The sequence below is a fragment of the Rhea pennata genome, chromosome 6 (assembly GCF_028389875.1).
Source record: "Rhea pennata isolate bPtePen1 chromosome 6, bPtePen1.pri, whole genome shotgun sequence".
In the NCBI taxonomy this organism is placed as follows: Eukaryota; Metazoa; Chordata; class Aves; order Rheiformes; family Rheidae; genus Rhea; species Rhea pennata.
Genome location: NC_084668.1, coordinates 2001734 through 2026272, shown reverse-complemented (window position 1 = coordinate 2026272; position 24539 = coordinate 2001734). Strand labels below are relative to the sequence as shown.

Here is a 24539-nt window from a genome sequence, read left to right as displayed (position 1 = left end):
TTCTTTTCAGATGTTTTAAAATGTAAGTTACTGAATTCAAATGCATGTTACTCATGAAGAACTATGGTGAATTGAACTGAGTTTCTGTAACAGGAGAAAGGTCACAACTTAGAATCAAAATACAGAAATTGTGCAAGTCAGCTACAGGAGTGGCGTTTGCTTGTCTGTTCATTTTTAATAATGTCAGGATCTCTCTCTCTCTCAAATCTTTCCTTAGGCTGACTTCAGGAAATCATTTTACTGATGGGCTGATTAGCAGTTCCACTATAAGCCCACCTTCCTAAAATAATCTCTTAGCTTTTAGTAGCTAACTCACCTGTCTCAGGTTCCACGCTTAAGTCAGAAGTCACGAAATTGGATGGAAACAGTCCTACTCCTCTATGATTTTCACCTTTCCACCAATTGGTGTCACTAGGAAAATAAAGCTGCATTACAAAACTCTGAACATTAACTTTTAGTGTCAACTATCTATTTTGTGCTCTTGATAGAAAACTGGTTTTCTATCTGGCTATTTGTTATATTGTTTCCCTGTGTATCCAATAACAAAGGCAAAGGAGAACATCTGTAGAGGTTAGCAGGCTAGCAATAAAGTCAAAAGTAGGAGTCTGGCTCAGTTATCAGGGAATTCCCATAAAATCATTCAAGAGCAAGCACTCAACTGTATTCATCTCTAAAAATTTTTAGATTGATTACATGATAGCTTCATCTAAAAGTTTAGAAGTATGCAAGTGGTCTAACATTAGAAATATAATTGACCTATCACAGTCTAATGAGAACAGCATTAGCAAGGAGGAAGTTCTGCTTTGTAATGGTCACCAGGGCAGTGGTGATAACAGCAACAGTAATCATCTTAGGTATTTTTTCCTTCAGTTTTACTCCTGACAAATGGAGTTACTCCTACTTGATGGCCAGAGATTTAACAATTTCTAGAAATGGCATTTTAAGGCATATACAAATTCTCGTGACAGATGTTAACCAATTAACATTTGCCTCAGATAAGCCTCCTAAAAACAAAGAAACTGGACCTAGACCACAGAATGAAATATCCAGTGTAATACAGAGAGGATCACACTGCACCAGAAACAGCTCAAGGTCAAGAACTGTAGTGTTGCCTGGGCACACAGTGGTAGTCAGGTCAGCTGGGCAGACCCTGTCTTACCACCACCACTGCAGCAAGCCAAGCTGAACCAGGAGGTTGTGCTCTGGAATCACAGCACAGTTTGCTTCTCTCTGGACCTCACCAGCTAGAGCAAGACAGCTGCTGCTGAGGAGAACCTCAGGGGGAAGAGGCAGAGAAAGGCTCTTGCAGCATCAGATAGTCTTGGAGGTAACGCTGTTTTAAAGGAACGGCTAATCACTGAGGGAATGCAAGAACAGGGAAAGGAGGCCAGGACTAGCTTTGCAGGAACCTAAGAACTTTTTCATGGGGGAAAAACAGTTTGGGGGACAGAAAAAACAGTGGAAAATATTAAAATGGATTTGAGGAAGGCCAGAGAATAACAATATACATGTTTATAGAGAAAAATGCAGAGGAAAGTTCCTAACCTAACAACAGATATGTTCTGGAATAAAGGCACCTTCATCTGAATATATTATACCTGTCATCCAAAACAAAAATAATTTCTCCACTTTTAAAGGTGAGCTCATTGTCCTCGACAGCTTCAAAGTCATACAGAGCTCGCACCTTCCTCGAGTTCTGATTGTTTTGCTGAATTTCTGCAGGTGGGTACAAGGATTTAGTTTCCATTTGTTGCTGTTTCTGCTCTTGCAAAGACAATTCAATAGCTACAATTAGGGGAGGAAAAAAAAAGTAAGTCTATACATTTTATCCCTATATACAAAGGCAGCTTGCTTTCCTAATCAGAAAGTGAAAAATGCATTTACAGTTATAACATCAGTGGTCTGCACCTGTTCCTCTAATACTTTAAAATCTTTGCTCTAAATTATTAACTATATTTCACATTTCAACAGCTTTGCTCTGCCTTGCAACAGTATTAAAAGGCAAGACAATCATGTGCAAGTTATGAAATATTACAGAAAAAAATGCTTTCTGCAGTACAGCCCACAACTTGAATCATCTCACATGCTACCAAAATGTCAGTAACATCACTAGTGTGATCAGAAATACTGGTAGATTCTTCACTGACAGCTGAATAATAACTATATCCAAAGGAGAAGAGAAATAATAAAACATTTAAATATTCTGATTTTTAAAGCATCAAGATGAAGGCTAAAATAAAACATGTGGGTGCAGAAGGGAACAAACCAAGCTCTCTGAAGAAAGAGCAGTCACTAGACAATGCTAATGGCTACATGGTTGAGGACATTACATTTTACCCCAAATCCGCATCCAATAAATCTTTCAAAACAGTATGCTAATTCCCAACCTGTCGTGCCCTCATTTTAAGTTCTGTGCAGCGGAAGAGCATTTAACTTCCTATCTCTGCATTTTAACAAAACACGCTCTAGAGCACACGTCTGATCAAAAGCTAGTAATTTACCTTTAGCTATATCTTCATCTTCTTTGCTTTTACTTGATGATGCACCATTCTTAGCAGCATTTGTGTTAGTCTGCAAATATATGAGTAAAACAATACTTTTATGTCACAAAAAGGAAGCTGTATAATTACATGTTTAAAAAAATAGTAGTAAGTTGTTCCTGGTTAGTGCCAAAATGATCTTTTGGAAAAAGAATGAAAACCCTCCAAAGAAAAAAGTAGCCCACTATTTTCAGAATCTCAGCCTGGTTCTATTTTGTTTTTCTGCAAAGAACAAAGTAAAATAAATAAAAAAACAGTAAATAATAAATTATCAGTTCTCATTTAAGTTACTACTCTTTCCACTTCTGTCCTCCCCTCATATCCCACTGATGTCAAACAAGATGTCTCCACGCCTCACACACTGCTTTTCATAGTCCAGCATATGGGTGCAAGCTCATCATCCTCATCAGCAGTTTAAGCTAATCAGCTGGACCAACTAAATCCAGTGTAAGTGCAGCTCAAGTTTGTGTTCTGTACAGTAATAATCTATGGCAAAGGGGCAGCTGCCTGCCAAGTCACTGAGCAGCAGCTGAACTAGCTGAAAAGAATGGGAGAATGGGAATGAAGGGCAAGTTCACATAAAGTTGGAAATCGTTGACTTGAATAATATGAGTTTCTGCAACAGAATGCTGAAATCATTCTTAGAATTTTCACTTCAGCAAGGAATTCTTCCTTCACATATCAGGAACGGAAAAAACAGTTTCAGGCGCTACCACTGTCTAGGCCTTACCAGTGGTCCTAGAAAACCATTTTGTACGAGCATACCAGATACAAAGAAATACCAGCTTTGCTTTTTTGCAGTGAACTATATGAGGTAAAATGATCAAGATATCATTTTAAGCATTTGTAGGAAAGTAAGAATAACCAGCTTCCAGTACTCTAGATTTTCTGTGTTTCTGCCATATGTTTTAACACATACCCTGAATCTAGGACATGTGTCAAAACACATGCTGATTAGGTTTGTGGGAGAAGGAGAGACTATCAGAAACAGAAAATGTCTCTCTATGCATCTAATAAAGAGAAAAATAAACTCCATGTAAGGAATACATAATAGGAGCTGTAGTTCTAATTTTCAGTATTGATCTTAGCCAAACTTGTATTTGACATGAAAATATTTAGTGAGCATCAGTCAAAGCTTAGAAAATCCTATCATTATATCTCCTAGCTAGAAGTCTAGGCAAAATAAATCATCAGAAGTAAAACACACAGAGTAGGGTTAGGATTGGAACCCCCACAACTGCAGAGCCAGGACCATTCCTGACACGGACGGACATCTGTGTAACAAGAAATGGGAATCTGGAAACAGAAAGTAGAGCCCAGATCATCTTCAGCAATATTTCACCTCCAAATATTGCCCGTCATTTCAGGAGGCTCTGTGAGGAAAAACGAAGGCATGTGCTCCAAGGCAGCATTTAGAACCATGAAACACCAAGTACAGAGTGTGGGTGTAGAAATGCTAAGATTTAAGCTAGCGACAGCTCAAGGGAATTCTAAAAACAATATAAAGACAAGAAGGATCTAAAAGGAAACAACTCATATAGGCATTGTGAAATAGCCTTACGTCTATGCTTCATACTTTTCTTAAGAAGGCAAGGAAATAAATAAAAGTAGAATAAACAGAAATGACCCTCAGTGTAAGGAAGCAACCGAAAACAAGGATCCTACTCTCTAGTTGAAAGCAAATGAGATCTTGTTTGGACAGATTTTCATTCTGTTCACCGATAGAAGCCTAATAGGAGCAAGAAGTACTATGTATTCCAAATCATAACTACGAGTCAGCTTTTACCTGTGATCCAGCCGTAGGAAAAGTTACACCTTCTTCTTTTAGAGATTTAATAGTTGCAGATATTAAACTACATTGTGGGTCTTTCTGAAATTCTTCTGACCACTCCACCATTAGAGTTTTTAGCTTTTCACATACTTTTGGATGAGCCTACAAGACAAAATTGCATACAGAGGGATACCTGCATATATGTGTGTACAAATATTCACATATACATGTATCCTTGATTCAGACTCTCTCACAAAAGAAACTATGCATTACATACAGTGCCACCGTATCACTTATAGTCACACCTATCTCTGAGTCAGGAACTGAGGCACAAGGACACAATCTGGTAAAGCGAGATACTTGCTTGGAGTGGGGGCAAACCAAGCTCAAGTTCAGCCTCTGCCTCACCCATTCCTCTCTAGCCTCTTGTACCAAAAGGCCTTTACAGCTCCCGTTCCTCCACTGCCATCCAAAGGATTTACAGCTACTGTAAATCCAGCTAAGACCACTGAATTCAAACAACACTGCAGATCTCACCTGCTAACAACCTCAACCCAAACTCATAATCCACCTGCAAAAAAGTCATGTATCACTATTATACTGCTAAAAAGCATACCCAGAACATAGCTCAGTAATGTTAAAACTTCAACTACTGTTAGTCTTGTAATAGTCTTAAGTTTTTACTAGAGCAAAAAGAACAGCTCGTCATTACAGCAGCTAATATATGCAAAGGTTATACCAACACTGACAGTTTTTTTTTTTTTAAAAAAAGGGAGGACTAAAGAAGGGCTAAAGCATTTCAAACTCTGTGGTACGCAGCTCTGTGGTATGTTTTCTGTTCTTATTGTCAGTTAATAAAAAGACTACTGAACTCTAATAATCCAGACTGACCTCAGAATATATGCTAGTGGATAAGTGATCTGGAGTTGCTGGGCTCAGATACATACACTCCATTAGGATTGCATGGATGAGAGCTGGGGACTGCACAAATGCGCTGTGCAGGGCCAACATTTCCCCTCTGCGAGCACTTCAGACCACAGAGTAAGCCTCTGCCTCGCATGCAAACACATGCTGAAGAGTAAGGCTGTTGGCAAATTTGGGCTCAAGCATGCCTTTAATTAGAAAGGATGTAGCCGGATAGTTTCAGTATCAGCACAAAGATATTCATTAAAACTTGTCTGAACTCATTTTTGGAGGAAAGGGAGAAAGTGCGAGTTCTCTCTGCCCTCTGAAGATTATTTCTTCAAGTGGTCTGGGGGAAAACACAAGTCATTCCCAACAAAATAAATTATACTCCAGGAAACCATTCTTTAGTGGGATTAAAGGTTTGTTTTTTCATCCACAAATACTGTCAGACCATGAAGGTCAATGTTCTATTTCAGAATGGATCACATTAATGAGAACAAAATGGGGGACTTTAAGACCTATTTTTCCACAGAAAGCAAGAAATAGAAGAGCTGTGAACTCATTTTGCTTGCTAGTGATTTTATTAGTTTCCTTAATTGCTTTGCTCAACCTCTGATGATTCCAGGCCTCCCACATATTTGAAGACTATCTTCTTTTTAACCCATTAGCCATTTTTGTCTTCAGCAGAAACAGTAACTAGAGGACAGCTGTTTCTGCTCATTCAGTTCATTATATCCAGATTTAGCTCACATCAACAGTTTGACCCTAAGGTTTCCCTTTCTTGGTTATCACTTTATTCAGCATTCTGCGAATCTCTAGAAGTTGAGAAAGTTGTCTGAAGACCTTCTCCTTTTCCTTACAGATATATTATTTAACCTTCTCAGTCCTCCCTTTGCACTTTAGCTTCCAAATTTCATTCCAGTCAAATAAAAAAAACTTTCCAAGAAAAGCTGTCTTCACTATTATCAAATTAATTGAGCTAAGGAAAAGTCACAGATTAATTAAAATTTCCCATGTAATTTTGTAAAAACTTTAACCAGGCAGTAAATACCACCATATCACTTCCTTCATGTATTTTCATAGTCAAAACAAAGATACACAAGTTTCAGTGATGAGACACAGCCTAGTATTTTCAATTGCAAAAAAAAAACCCAAAATTAATATAATGCATATATTAACCATAACATTAGCTTTGCCAAGTCTTTGCTACGCTGACAGAAAGCAGTTATCAAATAGTTCTCACACACTACTTAAAGTTACCTTATTTATTATATTGCGAGCTTCACTAGCAAAATCTCGAGAACATACTTCTAAGTGAAATATTTTTCCACAGTTTGATACACAGGCTCCTAAAAGCTGACAAGAAAAATAAAATTATTAAACTGAGACAACAACGGAAATAGTCCAAATAAAAAGCATAAGCAACCAGAGTTAAATTTCAACCTTTGTTCAACATGCACACTTCTACTGACTTCTGATGAAGATACATAAACATATTCATCAATCACTACACATTTTATAGCTGCATACAAAAAGAAATATGAAGTTTTTGGAAAACAGTGATAGCCTACTCACCGTAAGTGCTTGCAACGCCACATGGGGAACTTTATGATTTACTCTCTTCATAATGGCTTTAAGGCAATCTTTTGCTCTAGAAAAAAAATAAAGTATTAGTGATAAACATGACTGACATTCTAATCTGCAAAATGTATGATATCAGCTACTCAAGTAGGCTAAGCAAACAAAACTGGCTCTATTAAAAACTGTAATCTAACCAAAACTTCTCTAACGACAGAGCCAGGAAACAAATACTGGAAAAAAGTACTTAAAAACAGGCTTTCATAAGCATATTAGATAAGAACAGACTCCATTTGTATGCAGATATTTTGCATTAGCTGCCATAAAACTGCTAAAGGGAGCAGTTTTACCTTGTTAGGGAAATGGATGTGAAACAGACAATGAGGAAACCTGACATTAAAAAAAAAAAAAAAACAACAACAACAAAAAACCCAGCAGCAATGGTTAAAAATTAATCAGGTACAGAAAAGACTCTCTATGGATTTAATTTAAAAATAATATTCCCATATTGCTAGTTCTTGGATCTCATTTTCAAGACACTTAAGATGCCAAAACAAATGATAAAATCGTATGTAAAATCTGAAACAAGTATAGAACAATAATTAGCAAGCTAAACATTAGCAAGCTAAACATTTGTCTACCAAGAAGTTCCATATTTAAAATGAGCATTAAAGGCACGTGACAGCTGAGACATATGCGAGGCGTCATTAACCCCATTATTTGTAAGCACGTGAAATCTCTACGCGAGCAGCTGTCGCAGCACCTTTACAACTTCTCAGTGCACAGGGATGCCGCCAGCCCAGGGCACGCAGGGTCTCCCCCAGGCCACGCTTCTCCCCGCCGCCTAGCAAGCGGCAGCGATCTGCGCGCTCTTCGCCACCGAGGCTCCGCTTCCCCGACGGCGCTGGCACAAGCGAAAGGCACCAGCGGAAGGAGCAGCGCAAACACATCCCCCCCTCCCCGCGGCAGCACAGCCCCGTCCCCCTCCAGACCGGGGCTTTTGCGTTTACTAGCCGCGCAGTGCCTGCATCAGGGAACTCATCTGATCCGACTGCCGACTTTGTCACCTTAGTTTTCAGATGGATCGCTGTCGGGATCAGGCCCATGAGGAAGCTTGCAGGGGGTGGGAGAAATATTTGACAGCCCTCTTCAGCTCAAATTCTCCCTCTTGTCATTTGAAAGTTACTGTGGAACTGCAGCCCTACACAGAGCTTAAAACAACGCCTGCGCAAAAATTAAACTAAAACTATTTCACTGTTAACATTAAAAAAAGTTGGTTTTAAACCAGATTTCAATTCATTATGTCTACACTGAAAAAGATTCTATGCCAGTAAGTTAAGTTGCATTTATATTTACATTTTGGTTTGGAGCAGTCTAGTTTTGCAAGAAATTCTCTCGTTGTTCCCACATGCTGTACATCGGTTTAGCTCACACCGCAGTTTTGGTGCAAGCAAATTAGCTTCCTGTTGGATGAAGCTAAGCTAGAAGCTCCTCTGTGCCCACCAGACATGCGCCAGCCTCTCAACGAGCCATCAGGGTCAGGGCCAACCACTGGTCCTTCAGACAAATTTCAACCAATGCTCGTGTGAAATATTACATTTAGAAGGCGAGACTAAACCTGGTCTGAAGAGGAGAAAGTCTGAGCTGTACATAGGATATAAGGGCCTCCGTATCAACTGCTGATTTACGACTGCAGTCCTACTGTGGTAGTTACTTGCTCACATAGACACAATCAGAGAAGCACAGTTTTAGTCCCAATAGTTAATATGTTGAGTCATACTTAAAATACAAAGAATTCAAAAAAGTTAACATACTTGCAACAGATTTTTATGGGCTTATTTAAATGCAGGCAACATTATTTTCATACAATTACCTTTAGTGAAGAGCAGGAAGGGAAGAGACAGTTATGCAAAATTAAAATAAGATATGCTATCAGCAGTGACATTTTAAAATTCAGAATTTCAGATTTAATTATGTATTTTCCTTGTACAATTATATTAAAAAATCTGAGTTTTTACAATCGCCTCTCCCCCCGCAACAGACCATTTTAAAACAGTCACCTCTTCAGAAATCTTTTGGCATTAAAAAAATAAAAATAAAGGGAGAGGAAGGCTTCAGAAAAGAAGCAAAGAACATTCCACACTTTTTTTCCTTAAGGACTAAAGATCTCCAGATTGAACAGATTTGCCATTCTTTCCTGTGGGAGGTAATTAACACAAAAACAACTTTCTCAGTGAAATCTTAAACATTACATATAACTGTTTAAAAAAAGCTTCCAAGATCGCTTAAGGATACTGTGTACTTACCAGTTCCAAGGACAAATTGATCACAAAATTCAGAATATCTCATCACTCAAAACATTACCTTAAATTCAGCAGTTATTTTTAGCCCTTACAGGATCACTGAACTAGCACTCCTGTTTAGTATTACCACTTAGGCTTAATTGATTCAAAGGGATTTAGGTTTTCATCCCAATTTTTCCTTGATATCCTCTACCATTCCACTTTTTCTACAGAATAAACATACACAAGTTTTCCATCATAAACAGCTAACTTTTCTAGCTAGCCAATTTTACGCAAAGAAACTAGCTATATTTTCTCCTACTGACGTAATTGTTTCTTGAAATTTATGCAAGATCATTAAATATGAGCAAGTCAGGCTACTGTGCAAAACTCATTAAAAACTGGAATGCACCCAGCATATACCAATTGCTCTCCTGCAAATTCTGTTGGAACATTTTTTCGAAGAGCTTTAAAAGCCAACTGCACATATTTGTATAGCTTGGAGAAGTGTCATATTGGTAGCACTTTCTGCATAGCTGACTGATAAGCATTCTGGGAAGCACTGCTTCTGAAACAGTGTTCTTTTTCACAAGAATATCAAATTACATGTTATAATGCTGAGATATAACTTACCCATTAGGAGTACTTCCAACTTTGTCACATATATCCATAATAAGACCCCAGTCCTCACTGGTGTTATATTCATTGGTAGCCTTTTCTATAAAGAAAAATAAAATTGATTAAATATAATACCCTATTAAGTTCAGATTCCCGTGAACAAATACTTTCTCAGCTATGCCCCAAAAGGACATTCTACACATGCAACCAAGAGGCAGTGGTGGTATCCTGTCACGTCATTCCCTCTCCGACCATCCCCCCTAGACTAATGCTAATTTTTGCTCACTTTGTATATAACACCTTTCATTTACATAGAACAGCACTGGACTAACAGATGTGATAAGAATTCAAAAGATGCAGAGTGAAATAACTCTTGAAGAGTAATGTTGTGAATGATGAAAAAAGAGGCTTTTTCTATACAGCTTGTTTAGTTACTCAAGGTTTAAGTCATAGACCTAACTTAGATTTCACTCAAGTATTTAACTTTGTATGCCATTATTTCACATGGATCTTCCTAAAAAGTTAAAAATAAATAAATAAATAAAGGCAATACCATCTCCTTATTTAATACATTTCTTAAAACATTATTGTGTATTAGCTTTTCAGGAAATCTACATATTGCAACAGATGTTGAGAAAACAAATGACATGGGGGAGCAGAAGGCTACTTAATATTTATAGCATTTTATTAAACGTATTAACTTCTAAAGGTAGGTGTTTTTTTGTCCTTCCCTTCAAGTTTTTTGTAGAGTCATGTTATTTTAATCACATATAAATATTACACTTCTATTAAAACTCAAAACCAGCAAATTAAGTATTTTATATATTGTATTTGATGCCTTAAGATTTAAACTGCTTCCCACAGTTTAAATGTTTTGACTAAACTCAAAGATAAATGCTTTTAGAGTTCTATGTTACATATTAATTCCATTAGAATGCACTTTATGAATGATCATGGCTGTACCACAATCTCTACTTCTACAGAATTTTATTTCAGTAAGAGAAGCCACTAAATCCCTTTGGGATTGGGTATTTTTAAGACTACTTAGTAGATTAAAAGCAGAACAGACTGGTCATTCACTATTAATGGGATGGTGCTCTGCAACAGCAGCTGTTCCAAAATTATAATGTTTGCTGACAGCAATACTACTCCAGGATAAACCCAACTTCATGTGTGTAATTATGCATGTTCTGATAATCAGCTTCACTACTTAGTTTTGCAGTCAAAAGTTGTAGCAATTCTTGGGCTAGCTCAGCAGAATAGCTTCCACAAAGAAAACACAAACATGGTAGCCAGCAGTGCCCTGAAAAACCTTACATTACAGTAAAAGCAAACCAAGAACAAGGGATGGACATTTGCAATTTTGACCATAGGTCACCTTCACAAGAGAGGGTAACTATTTAAGAGAATAAAATATTTTGGAGAAAGTATGTCCTTTACAGCACATGTCATCTTAAAAACATACCTAGAAAGGACTTTTTTTTTTTTTTTTTAAGTATATCAAAAATTCTAAGAAGCTAACATAAAACTCACTGTTCTTCCAGATAAATGAGAGCTGCAATTTTAAGAACTTGAATATGCATTTTTCTTTTCAAGTAAAAACAAAAAACCCCACAAAACAAATAACTTACACCCAAAAAACATTCCTGGAATATTTAACTTGTAAAGACTGAATAATCACAAAAGTAGAAAATAAGAATAACACAAAGCAATCTTTAGCGTACAGCATTTTGGCCTGGTGCTTGCTATGAACTTCTGCCAGCTAAAGCTGCTTTTCAAAGGCATCGCCTTGCTCGCCTCCACCCCCAACAGCATGAATCCTTCCATCAAGACCTGTCAGTCAAATTAAGCCATCTCACCAAATGACAGCAGCCATCAGTTGTGCAACCCTCCAGTGACAAATTATTGCACAAATAAAACAGGCTGGGCATATTTTTTATTCCACTGCCTGGTACAATCCTGCTCTGCAACATGTCTCCCCTCTGAAATGCCAAGAATATTTTAGAAGAGCCCCAAGGGCCCCCCAGCGAGCAGAGGGCCACGGCTGGCTGCTGAAAGGCAGGAGCCCGGCAACAGTGGGTGCTGCTACATCAGCCAGGAAGCCTGAGGTTCTCCCAGTGGCAAGAATGAGCAGTGCAAAAGTAATGTGAAACATCTACCTAATCAGAGGTTTTTCTTCCATAAAATGCTAATGAAACCTAGAAAACTGGAACACATCAGAAATAAGCAGCAATAACAGTAAGTGGGAAAATATGGTGGTAGTTCAACAAAAAGTCACGAGTGCCAAGAAAAATTGAGGTTGTTTCATACCCGAGTTTTCAGACCTGTAGAACACAACAAACAGCAGTGAACAGCACTGTACTTTGAGCTCAGCAATGAGCAGTGACTCAAGAAGATGCAAGCTCAACTAAGAGTCAGCAGTGCTTTGATACAGCTGCGCCCAACTAGTGAAGCAAATCTAATGATACTGTCATACATCTAAGCTTTGTTTATCTTTTTCCTATGGTCTCAAACTTCCAAACATTCCTCTTCTACATTGCCTTCTCTTCCCCTTCACTACTTTTCTTTTAGAATGGGAAACAAATCAAATAAGGTCATTTACTTTTAGAGACGGTATTAAAAAATACATATATATAAAATAGCATCTGTAAAATACATATAATAGCTATCATGCTTTGGCAGGACGCATCTATCACACCTATCTGATTTGCCAGTTAAAAAAAAATCAACTACTTCTAATATCATAGCAAAGAAATACACTGAAACAGATTCTTGAGCATAGTAGTACACAGGAAATTCAACATAACTTTGATTGCTTACAAGCCAGTCAAGTGTAAGCTTGTTAAACGAACACGTGGCGTAAACACTGCAAAACCAAATACTTCACTTTGTACATACTGTCATGCAGATCCAAAAAACAATTCCCCCGCAGTGCACCAAATGAGGTACAGTGTTAAACAATGCAGCGGGGCAGATCCGCGGGGCTCACGTTACTTCAGGTTGCCAGGAAGCGCCAACAGCTCTCCTCCTTTTACAGCGCTTGTTTTGTAGACAAGTGTCACTTTTCTCCTTTGCAAAAGACTCAATAGCTCTTGCAAGAAGAAAAAAATTTTAAATATATACGTGTATATATAAACACACCCGCTCTCCGGGATCAGCTCTTCTCACGTTAACGCATACCAAGACATCACGGAGAAGTCTGCATCTCCGCACCTGTCACACCTGGAAGGGCAGCACAGTTACCGTAATAAAGCTTAGCACCATCTACTCGCAGCTCTCCCTCTGTGCCCCACCCCCAGGGGACGCACAGAGGCTTCCTCTCGCCTCCACACACCCTGCTCTAGGAGCACAGAAGTGGTCCTGCAGAGGGAGGTCTGCAGGCTGCCCTGAGAAAACCATTTGAGGTTTTCTTTCCTGCCAGCACTACAAATTTAACAGCATCTGTCTTTTTGCTTAACACCAGCTTTAGCTTAAGAATCATCTTGAAGGATAACTGCTTCAAAGATGCTGAGACATGGGCCTTGATTAGAAGAAACAGATGTGAAGAACATCCTCCCAAGTTTTTCTCAGTGCTAAGAGAATAAAAACCTTTAAAAATCCTATAAATTATACAAACACTCTGTAGTCCTCCAATTAATGAAGAAACACTTAACTTGAGCTTGTTTTGTAAAAATAACCCACACTAAAAACAAAATATGCTTCTTTATTGCTGCTCAGTGTATTCTTAAAAAAAATCAAATAAAAATGAAACATTTTTAACTGGATCAGTTCCCTGATCTGATTTGCCACACAGCTGCACAAAAAACTATGCCAACACAAGAGAGGAGACTGCACTGAAGTGAGCAGCTGGGGAGGTGATGGGAACCGTTTACTGATGTTCCTGCCAAAAGAAGAAATGCGTGTCAAGCTGCTGCCTCAAAAACACTCACCAGCTCTTTATGAAGAGAAAATAATGCTTCACCTCAGCAGACTGCTCAAGTGAAGTTTTTCAGAACTTTCTCCACCACACGACGTCCAAAATCACTGTCATATTTTAAAGGACAGTCAAACATCAGTCTTTCCAAACTGATCACACCGGTTCTTCCCCCCTTTATTCCACAAGAAAGGGGCAGATAAAATCCAGAAATAACGGAGAGATAGAAAAACATTACTATCGAGACTGCAACTGAGCAAGTGTGGCAATCCCCAAAAGCATTTCTGTTTATGTATTTTAAAATATCAAGTTCTCTGTCTCTAAAGATCTTGGCATAACGCCAAATTGCCCCAGATTCGCATTAATAAGCATGCTACTGCATGTTCATTTTTACAGGCCTCAGAACACCAGCCCTGGCTGGCTGCCTCCACGCCCTGCAGTTTTCACATAGCGTCTATAGCTAGTCCTGTTTCATTTTCACTAAGGCATGACTAGCATTGTGAACCCTCAGCTTTGCAAACACACGCATAAATCACACACCATACTATACAACAGTAAAGACTCTGTACTTACATCTAGGATCTCTATTCATAAAGACAACAAGTAAGACAAACAGCATGAGGAAATGTGGGAAATCTTAATACCTGCATGAACATAAGCTGGGAAGAATGAAAGGGATTTGTGTGAACTTTACAGCTCCCGTAATTCCTTAAGCATAGTGCTGGCACCCCAAAAGCTCTGCAGAACTGTCCACCTTGACACTTTGATTACTACTAACAGTGTGATATATTTTTACACGACACATATCTCAATGACTGCTTTTCCTGGAAATCAATACCCAGTTAGCATACAGCATATCATACTGACACAACGAAATCAGCAGTCCTGTCCTGCTGACAGCTCTACCTCTTTGCTGCCTACCACAAATGACCTTCAAACTTGCAAAATATTGTTATTTCAGCCCTGGATTCCCTTGAATCAAGCTTGACAATAATGTCAAATAACATCAGTTTTTTAAAAAAATTAGAATGCAACAATTTTTTCCACTTGTGACTCAGAAGTTTTATGCTAGAAGTAGAAAGAAAATGAGCACTTAAGCATTGATTTAGCTCAAAGATCATCTCAGTCTGACGTGAAGTTTGTTAAGGACTGACCACTAAAATGTCAAATTTCCACACTGATTTGCTCCCCAAGCTGTGTGAAATAAAATCCTGTATATAGACAAATATTTTAAATTCTATAGAGCAAACATCTATATTCCACAGGTCTGAGTATGTAAAAACAAACTTAATATATTACAAGTGAAAGTATTAAAAAAAAAGAAAAAAGAAAAGAAAAACACTCCAGGTTACAATTATTTCTTTCAGAAAGTAAAGCACAACGAGACAGCCTAATACCAGAAAATTAATTCTACATACCTCCTTTTTATTCACTTTGCCTTTGTATACCTAAACTAGAAAAATGTCCCCCCCAAAATTCCAGCTTTGATTTGCAACGCAATCACTATAGTCATAACGCAACTCTTATTTCCAGTAACGCTGCATGCTAAACTTTGTATCTATCCATAGTGATCGCAGCTAGTAACTAAACCTCATTCATGTCACACTGAATATTTTTAATTTTATTTTAAAGTGAAAGCAAAGTGAAGTATTAAGAAATATTTTTTTGCACAGTAAAACCTGTTCATTGAGAAGGCTTTATGAGATAAAATTTTAGCTTAAAAAGCAAACCTGACATTTTGTTTCATCAAGCCAACTGGCCAATAAACTGAAAAGTAAACACTGCTGTAGTCAGAAGCTACAAGAAAACAGGAAAATGACTACGGAGACAATAGCAAAGTTGTACTCTAGAGTCTGGGAGGTGCCAAAATTATACGAAAGCAATCAGCATTCAGATATTAAACAACAGAACATCCTTCATAATATAATCAAAAAGCAAAAAGAGAGTGCAGCTATGACGTAGTAAAGTGAGGGGCGGGGAGAGTCAGGCATAGTATATGTCTGGGAGCAGACTAGTCATAATCCCAGGGACAAGAAAGAAGTGACACAACATTGCAGAATCAGAAGTAAAGACTTTTCATAACTCAGGTCAAGATAGACCCACAGACTGAAGACCAAAAAAAATGCAATCCCTGTTTTAAGGTGAAAAAAAAGACACAAGCAACAACAACAGCAGAACCAGTCATCGTTTGTCTTCAAACATTTGCCAAAGTTCAGACCAAATGCTGAAAGCAAGAATTACTACAGACTAAGAAGTAAAGGACCAACGTGGTGAACTGTAACAGAAATTAGCTATTTTTCTACATGAGGACATCTTATCAAAGGCTACTTTAAGCATCAACAGGTCTGTTCTGACTGCAACAAAACATTTCAAAGGATGCCACATATAAGTAACTAGCTACAGCTCTCAGATCACTCCACAACGTAATGGAAGACAACTCCTAACATAAGCACTCTAAAGATGGCAGGGGAAGTTTACTTTCCGAATGCCTCAATATTGGTCTTGAAATCAATATTGATAAAACCTTTGCTGACATGGATAGCAAGAGTAAGGGTCTTGTAATAAATCTAGAGGGAAGTTGGAAGGTATCGTCAATACAAGGAAAGACTAGAACATCACGTAAGGAGAAACTGCAGGTTTGAGGACTGAATTAGGTGGGAAAAGATAACATTTAGTAGGAGAATATGTAAACTCACACACAGGGTCAAGAAAGATTCTCCTAGAAACTAAGTGTTGAGCAGTTGAAAACAGAGGATGGAAAACAGGAGATGAGAACACCAAGATCTAACACAAGAGGATATGGGTCACCAACACAAAGCAGCCAAAGAAAGGGTAAATATAGTACTAGAATGAACCATGCAAGGTAAACATTTCACCAAAGTACAAAGAAGCATCCAATGCTATCGTGCAAGGTACAAACAATCTCCGGTACAATTCCGGATAAGAATGCTCAAATCAGCACAGAAGGTGTGTCACACACTTCTTGATCGTGTTAACAATCTTTAAAAAGACAACTAACAAATGATGAAAGGGTACAGGTTGCTCTCTATGAGAGGAGCAACTACTTAAGAGATGAAGATTACTGAACAGAAAGGACAGCAGTGGGAAAACGCTAAGTGCCTATGAACTAACTATGAACAGATTTAGACAGGAAATTTAAAAGCTTCTAACCCTTAAGAACTGAAGTTTTGAAGAATCTTCTCAACAGGAAAAACAAATGAAAGAATTTTAGCTTCTCTAAAATGCTATTCCATAGGTTAATCCTGTGACACCACAACTGTTTACAAAGCAACCAGAGCAGATGCCAAGGAATTAAGACTCTATGCAGCTCTGCTGAGAAGCAAATAGAACAACTTAGAATCAACAAAGCAAAGACAACTGTGACAAAGCAAAAGACTGTTTATTCACATTTTTCTAAAGGCGTTCTAAGAAAGCAGCTGTATTAGATGTACAGTCTAAAGAGACAACAGAATCAACCTAATTGCTTGTCGCCTCCAAAATGAGCCCTATTCTTCCCATCAAGCTTTGTAGGAGCCTTGCCTCTCCTTTCCACTACTATTTTTGCAGCTTTTGCTGAGCTGAATCAACTCAAACTCCCAAATTCATCATCCATTCACCTTCATATATGGCTCAGCTCACCAGCCAGATATTTTGTCAAAACAGTTTTCTGCCGAGCTAGTGAGTTGAATCAGTTCAGTGAGGAATCCAAAAAATCTGGGTGAGATGCCAACACAGAAAAGGATCTCCTTTTCAGGGGCACCAAATCATCATTTGGGCTTGGCTATATTGGTGGCCTGTACTTATTTTTTTTTTTAATATAATGAAAAATTAATATGGGGGGGAAGAAAAAAGGTAAATGCAAGTTAAATCCTTACAGATGCATATTAAAACCATGAGCTCATAAATACTATAAGCTATGGTACAAACCACTCACATCTGATAATTTGATATTCTAGATATTCTAATTTACAAAGGAATAAAATAAAAGCTTCTAATGTTAAACAAAGATTTTCCCTAGAAAGGAGCTGTAAGATTTAGCCTCACTAACTACAAAGTTCTTATTCTACTGCACTTGTCTGTAGCAAGCACATACTATTTCACTAAGTTTAAATAAGGTAAATTTTAAGTGAAAATACTGCCACGTATGAAATTCTATAAAGTTCAAAAGCACTTGAAGAGTTCGGGCCTGCCAAAGAATTCTGCAAAAATATGAGATTCCCGAATTCAAGAAGTCTTTATTTGTGCAGATACATCAGTTAGAGCCATGTAAAAGATATCTGGCTAGAACACAGATAAAGTATACTTGAAATAACTGCACCACACACAGCTGGTTTCATAAATTTCTACCCTCACTTTAATCACTGGTCAGCATTAAAATCTCAAGATGGTTTGTGAAGAGAGGGGGAAAAAAAGCTTTTATCGCTTTTATTATGTGAAAGTAGAAAGCATATTAAGAAAACAGAGCAACTTATACACAGGAAAGAGGTGGTGGTGTAAAATGAGCACAGACAACAATGTTTTCCATCAGTATGTATTCCAGACTTGAAAAAAAAAAACAGGAATGCTGAATTCTTCTCTTACCTAAAATACCAGTGAATCAACAAATGTAAATCTGACTGTTAACCAGCTCTTTTAAAAACTTTTTGCTATCCTGCATATTCAGAACTCGATTCATAACACTACTTTAAAAAGAACCACCCAGAGCAAGTGTAATGCTCAAGCCCGAGCAGAGAGGTCAAACAAAAAGCCTCCATGCCAGCGCCTTCGCCTGTCAGTGGCAGCAACTCCAGCCCAATAAAGCTGCCTCGGGGCTTTGCAATAGCAAGAAACGTCAGCTCAGGCTCAACTTGATGCCACCAAATTAGCTTCCAGCTGGTGCCTCAGTACCAGATGCTGAAACGGCCCTAAAAAGCTGATCCTACTGATACTAACACCGCTGGGTTTTCACCTTCACTTTCTACAAATGACAAGCTAAACGCTTCAGCCACCCTTCGCAACATAATCTGAAGCCCGGGAGGCAGCAAATGCCCCCCAGCGCGGACGGGCCGCGGCCCCGGGACGGCGGGAGCGGCGGAACGCCCCGGCGAGCGGCCGCCGAGCAGGAGGCCGCGCCGCTCCGCGCCCGCCCCACCGCCCGGCCCCGGGGGCGGCCGAGAGGCGCCTGCCGCGGCGCGCCGAGCCAGCGCAGCCGAGCAGGGCGGCAACCGGCGCAGAGCGCTGCCCCTTGGGCCTTGTCCCTGGCATTTTCCCTCAGGTTTCGCCGTGCGGCGGGAGCCGTTAACGGCCGCGCCGCGCGCGGGGGGGGCGGGGGGAGGGGGCTGGCCGCAGGCGGCCCGCACGGCAGCACCGCCGCGGGGACCCAGGGCTCCCCCCGCGGCCCACCCCCGGCCGCGGCGCCGCTCGCTCACCCACGTCCTGCTCGAAGGCGTTGGAGCTGGCGGCGAAGAGCGGCATGGCGGCGGCGGCGGCGCCCGCCCGCTCGGCAACCCAGGGACACCGCCCGCTCGCCCCGCCCCCCGCCCCCCGCCGCCGCCGCTGCCGCCGCCAGGCCCCCGCGGCTGCCCCCGCCGCGCCTGACCGCGCCGCGCGGGCAGAGAGGGCAGGGCAGAGAGGGAGGGGAGGGGTCCTTCGGCGCCCAGGCGGGACCCGGGGCAGGCGCACCGCAGACACCCCGGCGCGGCGGGGACCTCACGGCGGGGGGACCGGGGGGGGCTGCTGGCGGCCGGGCGCCGCGGCCCCGCCCAAGAGAGGGGGCGGGGCGGGGCGGGGCGGAGGGGCGGGGCCGGCTGCCTCGCTCGCCGGGGCGGGGGCGCTGTTGGCGGGCTGTGACGTCAGGGCGGGGCCGCCATCTTGAGGCGGGGTGTGTGATGGTGGGTGGTGGCTGAGGGGGTTTGTGGCGGTCGCTTCCCCCTCGGGGCCTCCCGGCCGCGTTACTTGGTGCGTCCTGGTTTTGTAGCTTATTTTTTCTCCCCCCCCCCCCTTTTTTAAAGGTGCCTGAGAGCGCGCGCTCGGTGGCGCCGAGGGCTGAGGAGGAGAAAGGCGGTGCGCGAGTCGGCGGTGAGGTGCGCAGCACCCCGTGCTTGGCGGACTGTGCGCGGTCACGAGCTTTGCAGCCGCTTTCTCAGAGTAATCGTGAGCCTGAGTCACGGTCACAGTAAGGTCAGCGTCTGAGTCGGAGCCTGTTTTTGCCCTTTCACTGAGCAGGAGCATTCATGGGAGTGGCCCAGACACGCTAAAGTGGCTGTATTTCTGTTAGAAAATCAGGGCCTTGAAGGTTCTGAGAGCAAGATTCCTGAAAGCATGCCTGTAGGAGTCAGTGGGGTTTTTTTCCCCCATGTGCTCATTCCCTCAGCATGTCTGATACGTGCTGGGACTTCAGGATTGTAAGGGCCTCACTGACTTAAAAATAATGTTTAGCATATTTTGTAAGTTAACTTTAGATGCTCTTTTGAATATGAATTTTAAAGTGAAGAATACATTGATATTTGTTCAAAATAAAGGCAGTTTATATTTCTTGATTATATATCAAAAATATTTAAATCATCCGGAGTCTGTGATGTTACTCTATTAACGTATCCAGCGTTTCTGTTGATTAAAAATTGCGTTTGCAGATTAACTAGAAGACTATGTTTAGTCTCACCAGCTGTGTCTATGGTCCAGTTTCAGATCAAGTTACCATTTTGTTCGCCTTTTTGATGGTTTGAGGCAGTCTGTAGGTGGCAGCATTGCTTAATTTTCATGACCCTAGTTAAGAATACTGAACTGAGTTCGGGAGTTGAACTACTCAGATTTATTTAAGGCAAAATGGATCTCTTTTCCTTAAATCTAAAATTTACTAATTAAATTAAAACTAATAATTTCACTTAATGAATCAGGCTGAATAAAAATGGCACTAATATGCCTAATTGATTTAAAGAGGAAGGATGAATCAATTTGTACAGGAATACAATAAACACTAATGTTTGGCTGAAATAGCAAATTGTAATGAGTTGCATATAATTCAAGACAATGAGTTTTCTGTTTTATTAACCTCAGCTCTTTCACCTTCTGAAGTATTACATGTTGTGCAATGATCACACTGTTGCACTTGTGAATAAATTGATAGTTTCTTTGGTTCTTAAAGTCCTGTAATTTTTGTCACCATAATGTTGAATCAGATGTCACAAATCTTCATATACCTTTGCTCTGTTTTTACATCGGGAGTTCTGTGATACCTTTTAGAAATGGAGGACTGAAGAGGACCACCTGTGCTGAATCTGAGCCACATTTTTGGACAATCGCTTAGTAAACATATAGTCTGGACTCATCCATGGAACTTTTACAGTAGGCAACACCACAGCCAAACCACAGGACACTTCCCAACACCTTTTAATAAAGCTAAATCCCACCATAAATAATAAAATCCACAACAATGATAAGACCAGCAAGAGAAAAGAAAAAACTGGGGCATGGCCAATTAGCCTGAGTCCTGCAAGAACTCAGCTGTTCATTAAGGAGAACTCCTAGGAAGCGCTACAGAGCAGGCCAGAAGAGCAACAGTTAAAACAAACTTACTTCTAAACCTGTTTTTTCAGACTCCAAATCTGGTAATCTGTTTATCCCTGAGTACTGAGCATTACATGACCCCGTATCTCACATATTAATGTGACTAGGCCCATGTACAAGTTCTGGTATCCTTATCAGTGACTGATCTTCAGTTTTTTTGTAGGAAGTCATCTGCTTCTCCGTCTTCAGTGCCATACTGCAGATCAAACTGGCCAACTCTGATCTTTCTGTATTACTTTTGTAACAATGTGTTATAATATTTAATTTCAAGACTTTTTAGCATGTTTTAAAGGATAACTTATACACAACTTTTGCTTTTTAAAAACTTTAGTAATTCTTAGGAAGATATTTTGTAGTGTCTAAAAGCACAGCAAGAGTTCGATAAGACTTCTAGTTTTGTTTTATAACTGACTAGATGCCATATCTTGCTACAGATGACCCCTAGTTCACTTGCCATTTTTTTTTGTTTACTGAAATACTATTTCTCTTTTTACAATGGTCCTTTTCTGGTCTTGCTCTGTGTGGGAGTCATGCACAGAGAGACAATGACTAAATAGAAATGCTGAAAATAATTCCACGTAAAGCATTTTAAAAGATACACATGAGCATGCTCTGCTGTCAGTATTCTGATTTTACTATTAGGCGATACTTGTGACAAAAGAAAGAAGCCGGAGAGAAGCACAGTCTTAATGCTGCTATGTTTTTATTACTCTCTTACCAAAGGTAAGGAGTCTTTCAGTCAGACTGTCATTCATGTCCTTACCCTTGCTTGAAAGAAGATACTGCATTAAAGAAAAACAGAAAAGCTTGAGATTTGTGATCATATATTTTACTTTATACATGGTCAGATACCATACACATACAGATACAGTGTAAATGGAACATACTTTTACTCTTTAAATACTTTGATTCGTTATTAAGCTTCTTTGGGTTTTCTTAGCTCAGAAACTCAAGTTTCTTCATGAAAGCATCTTAGATACTTTTTCATCTATGGCTATTGCAGTGCTCTTGGAAACAAACTGATTTTAGTTGAAATACATTACCTAATCATAGATTTTTTTTCATTGTATCTTGCGTTACACAACTGGATTCATCTTTCTTTCATTAGCCAGCATGGAGAAGAAAGAGGGAGAGAGATAAGGCAGCTGATATTAATGCATCCCACTTCTCCCCAGTTCCTTCATATACAGCACCCACACAGCATCTAAATCCAAGAGCCATCCAGATGTAGAGAGACAACTTAAATAGGTAAGGACCATGTTAACAGGATTTGTCCTGGGATTTTAACATGTTTCTCAAAAGAACATTTTCTGCCAGGGCAGGCCAGGTTTGGGTCAGCGTGGTGGTGAGTAGCTCCTGCTAGAGCAGGCAGCAGACATTTCTCAGAGAGATCCCCAGCGGACTTCCTCCACCCTGGCATAGCATTTTGTATGCAAGTGCTGCTGCTGCTTGACCCACAGGACATACCTTTGTGTTAGGTCTTAGTTCCTGAGTCTCTGGGAGATATTCTTCCAGAAGCGTAGACTTCTGAGAATACTTGCAATATTACACAGTGCTGCATGTCGATGTGTAAAAGGCAGAGACACCTGTGATGTCCCTGAGAAGGGGGGAGCATTAAACTAAGAAGGTGCAGAGCCAGGGCATCATTCTCTTTTGTGCTGGTAGTTCTTTATGGTGGAGCAGCTCCTGCCAGTTTATTGCTGTTTCATAGCAGCAAATCAGAGGTAGGTGGACTATGCACATTACGGGACCATAGCTCTCTTTCCTACCCTCTCATCCCTTCCAGTCAGGATTCAAGGGGGAGTGGGTGTTTTGGCATGTAGGAAAGGTCTTGCAGAAACCCAGTAAATTTACCCCAAATAAGTGTTCAGTGGAAGGTCATATGAAGAATTCTTGGCCTCATGAATATGGCAGTAACTATTAAAGTTCTAATTTCCATGAACAAATCTGCCTCACTTCAGCAGCATATGCCTTCCAAGCCACATCCTACTGTCTAAATAAATGTATGAGCAGGGAAGAATGCGGCTGTGGTGCATTCCCAGTTGTTTCAAAGTGCAAGCCAAATTTCAGATCAGAAGCTTCCTCTCATGAAATAAAAAGTTCTCTGTGCTTTCACTGCAAGTAGTTATCCTAGGAATGAAAACTGCCAGTATGCTGCTTTGCTTCCCATCATAGTGTAACAGCGTGCTTCTGGACAGCGCGTGATTCCTTCTGCAGGGCTGCGGACCAGGCTTGGGTCTGTCTGCATCTCCAGTAAAGTCTATGAGATAGCATTTGGTGTACTGGGACTACCCTAGCTTTATACTTTGCATGTTTAACATAACCCGTAGTACATGTTTCTTATGAATGCCTTGCAAAAATGGCTTATGCTTTTCAGAATTAGAACTACAAACTGAATTTAGTGCTGGATATCAGGATTGTATATTATCTTGGGGCAATTGTCCTGACAGAAAATTGAGTTTCTAGATGTACTTATTGTGCCTTGAAGCACATAATTAACAAGACAATATAGAGTGTGCAAATACATATTTTTAATTAGTTCTGAATATATACAACCACTTACATAGATGTTCAAGTAGGAGAGAAAAAAGAACAATACAGCTACACCCTGGACAATCAATCATTGTGTCAGTCGTATACACAGTCATGTGTCTATTTAATGTGTACTCAGCAATCATCTGATTTGAAATTACAAAACAAATCTGGTTTATGCTGTGCATCTTGTTCTAGTTCATCAAAAAAAAAAATCAAGGCTCCAGGAATTCAAGAGACTTAGTGATTGCAACAAATTAGTGAACTTGACATTAAGCCCTATGTGTAACAAGCAACACAGATTAAAATTAAATGTATTTTACATTTAACGAGAAATAATTCTGCTAGTGATTAATATTTTGGAGCATTTGGTAGAGTGAGAAACAGAAGAAATCAAGAAATTAACCACTGGATTATGTCCTTCAGATACGATTCCCTAAGAGCGACCGAGGATAGCTCGTAGCACAGCGGCAGCAGGATCCCCCGTTCGACCTCAGGGTAGTCTGCTATAACATCGCTATGCAGGGAGGGTGAAATTGTTGTGTGCTGATGCAGCCATGACTTAAGGGGGGCAATAATACCATCAGGAACAGTTTCCATTTTTTCATTTGGCAATGGCTTTTCTTGCTGACAGAGTGGCGTGTAACTTTGTTGGCCATTTAGAGTTTTACCTAAAACATCTTGGATTTTTCAAACAACTGTGGAATTTCCTGTACTATCTCGAAGTGTTGCCCCATCAACTCTTTCTCTCTTCTAAAAGGCATCAACTACCTTTTTTTCCCCTAATGACAAGGTGATTAAAGTGGTAGTTGTTAAATAAAATATTCTTGACTCAGTCTCAGTAGCTGTGATGT

At 40.1% G+C, this 24539-nt stretch overlaps 1 protein-coding gene across 1 annotated transcript in view; it reads right to left on the bottom strand.

Moving 5' to 3' along the window:
* STAM2 (signal transducing adaptor molecule 2) overlaps positions 1 to 19119 on the bottom strand; it is a 30304-nt gene extending 11185 nt beyond the window's left edge. Inside the window, exons 1-8 of the mRNA XM_062578915.1 lie at positions 19017 to 19119; positions 9711 to 9795; positions 6793 to 6868; positions 6478 to 6573; positions 4327 to 4473; positions 2502 to 2571; positions 1599 to 1785; positions 317 to 411 (exon numbers count right to left, since the gene is read on the bottom strand). Of these exons, the coding sequence (XP_062434899.1) occupies positions 317 to 411; positions 1599 to 1785; positions 2502 to 2571; positions 4327 to 4473; positions 6478 to 6573; positions 6793 to 6868; positions 9711 to 9795; positions 19017 to 19062 (802 nt within the window). The 5' untranslated portion in view covers positions 19063 to 19119. The remainder of the gene's footprint in view (positions 1 to 316; positions 412 to 1598; positions 1786 to 2501; positions 2572 to 4326; positions 4474 to 6477; positions 6574 to 6792; positions 6869 to 9710; positions 9796 to 19016) is intronic.
* Positions 19120 to 24539: the final 5420 nt, after the last annotated feature.